At 34.4% G+C, this 1960-nt stretch overlaps 1 protein-coding gene and 1 long non-coding RNA gene across 2 annotated transcripts; both read right to left on the bottom strand.

Annotated features, from left to right (window-relative positions):
• Positions 1-214: 214 nt before the first annotated feature.
• LOC109591765 (CXXC-type zinc finger protein 1-like) lies at positions 215-980 on the bottom strand. Its single transcript, XM_020007420.1, has 6 exons — positions 927-980; positions 823-880; positions 622-764; positions 542-573; positions 354-478; positions 215-309 (listed from the first exon to the last, which is right to left on the bottom strand). The coding sequence occupies exons 1-6, from the start codon at positions 969-971 to the stop codon at positions 215-217; spliced, it is 498 nt and encodes a 165-aa protein (XP_019862979.1). The 5' UTR covers positions 972-980.
• A 545-nt stretch (positions 981-1525) lies between these two features.
• Positions 1526-1957, bottom strand: LOC109591766 (uncharacterized). Its single transcript, XR_002189976.1, has 4 exons — positions 1916-1957; positions 1820-1873; positions 1705-1767; positions 1526-1654 (listed from the first exon to the last, which is right to left on the bottom strand). It is a non-coding gene; the product is annotated as an uncharacterized LOC109591766 (long non-coding RNA).
• Between the last annotated feature and the right edge of the window lie 3 nt (positions 1958-1960).

Raw genomic sequence — 1960 nt, 5'->3', positions numbered from 1 at the left:
AATAATTTGCTAAAGATTGCTGTTGGCAATACACAAAACATATTTTTCTAAAAGTTTGCAGTTTTACAATGTAGTTTAATAATCATAATCCTACATTGTATTTCTCTTTATTCACAGAAAATTTCCCTGGTAATTCTTCTTTGAAGATATAATGTAGCACATAATTAATTACCTGCATGATATGATCAATAATCAATAATCCAAACCAGTGGTATCAACTTGCCTGATCATTGAGCCATTGGCCTTTGTATACTGTGGCAAAGTCATCCAGCGTCACCAAAGCGTATGGACTCGTAGCTAAATACATACCTGTATGACAAAAAAATACATGCGAGACAAAATTTTGAATTTACATGGTTCATCATTCTCTTGCTCTGGCAAATCATCAACAGGAATCGCAGATGATTTGGTTAGGCCATCATTTAAATTAGCTTCATCTTTAGCGGGTTCTTTCACTGATAACTTCACACCAGGCTGACTGTTATACAATGAAAGAGGGGCAGATAATGTTATCAATAGAGATATGGTAGCAAAAACTTACTTGTCACTTTGAAACTGCTTAACTGATGTTGTCTACATAATGAGATGTAATTTATTGTTTTACAGACCCAAAATTCAAACCTTTTCACACACAGCAATACATACTCTTTTCATGCATGCTTTCTTCTTCTTGCCTGGTCCACCAAATTTCTTTTCATCTTTGCAATATAAACATTCTCCACAATCAGCCCTTCTGCAACCTTCACACTTCATGCATCTACCTCCTATGTGGGAACAAATGCAGTATATATATATATACTGTGTATAATTTAAATTGCACACGTTTGACTATTTCAGGAGTTCTTTGGGAAGCTTCTGTCTGGTACTTGATATTTTTAGCCTGTTTAAAAAAATATTTGTATTAAGGTCATCAATAAGGGACTAACATTTGGTGCAGTGGAGTCAGAATGAGGATTGGATATAAAACTCATAATTTTGTTATCATCCTACAACATAGTGTAGTTAACATATGAAAAGGAAAATGATACCTTGGCTACTTGCTTAACTTGCTCTTCATCGAAAGACACAAATGTGTTTCCATTGGCCTATTTGCAAAATAAAAGCTAAAAATTGGCGGATTAAAATATTATTGTCATACAGTGTCACACTGCAATGCAGAGTCTGGAGCAGGTAAAACTTCAACGTCACTGTCACCTGCAAGTTAATTTAATGTGTTAAAGTTCTACTTCAATTGAGCACCTATTACCTGGCCTTGGTCTTTTTCTACCACATTTTTTTTGATTTCTGGGCCTTTTATTCCAACGCAACTGGGACAAATTCACCTTTGTTACTCCTGTGTCATCAATTGGAATTCCCAAGCTAAGTTTCACACCAAGTATGTGATAACAAGTGGTGCTGGATGGGCATGAACAATACTCTGCAGGAAATATCCTAACAGCATGTGGCTTCTCTCCAGATCCTATGACTGTAAAAGTTTTCAATTTAGGATCATGGGATACACAGTTGTTCTTCACTAATAGCCTGAATGATATTACAGTAGAACATATCATTATTTTGTCCCAAATAAATATCTTACTCTGCTCTCATAATTTGTGATGTGGGTCCACTTTTTAAGCTTGGCTCAACACTGCAATCATTAGACTGCATTTCTTTACTGTATATACAATGTTGTTTCAATTATTAAGAAATGCAAATATTACAAACCAATTCTTTCCATCAATATCTTCATTTCTTACTGTCCACTGTGAAATGTCACTCTTTTCATCACTAAATTCAATTGCCCTATATGATTTTTTTTTACAATTAGAACAATAAATACCTTGAAGTATTGTCATCATTCCGATAACTTCTTTCCTTCTCACTGACCCTTTGCCTAATTGTACGGTCAACAATATTCAGTTAAAACAAAGCTTACTCATCATACATGTATTTCTGCTTCACTTTTTCAACAATTTCTTCT

This window comes from Amphimedon queenslandica, unplaced genomic scaffold (genome assembly GCF_000090795.2).
Source record: "Amphimedon queenslandica unplaced genomic scaffold, v1.1 AMPQUscaffold_7315_Cont20732, whole genome shotgun sequence".
In the NCBI taxonomy this organism is placed as follows: domain Eukaryota; kingdom Metazoa; phylum Porifera; class Demospongiae; order Haplosclerida; family Niphatidae; genus Amphimedon; species Amphimedon queenslandica.
Note: the sequence above shows the minus strand (reverse complement) of the source record. Positions and strands in the feature narration are given on the sequence as shown.

What these genes read in the sequence shown, in the direction of transcription:
- LOC109591765 (XM_020007420.1), bottom strand. Translation starts at nt 971, where the DNA reads ATGAGTTTTATATCCAATCCTCATTCTGACTCCACTGCACCAAAT. An exon ending in CTGACTCCACTGCACCAAAT is followed by an intron (nt 881 to 926) that starts GTTAGTCCCTTA and finishes TTTTTTAAACAG; the next exon opens with GCTAAAAATATCAAGTACCA. An exon ending in AAGCAGTTTCAAAGTGACAA is followed by an intron (nt 479 to 541) that starts GTAAGTTTTTGC and finishes ATTGTATAACAG; the next exon opens with TCAGCCTGGTGTGAAGTTAT.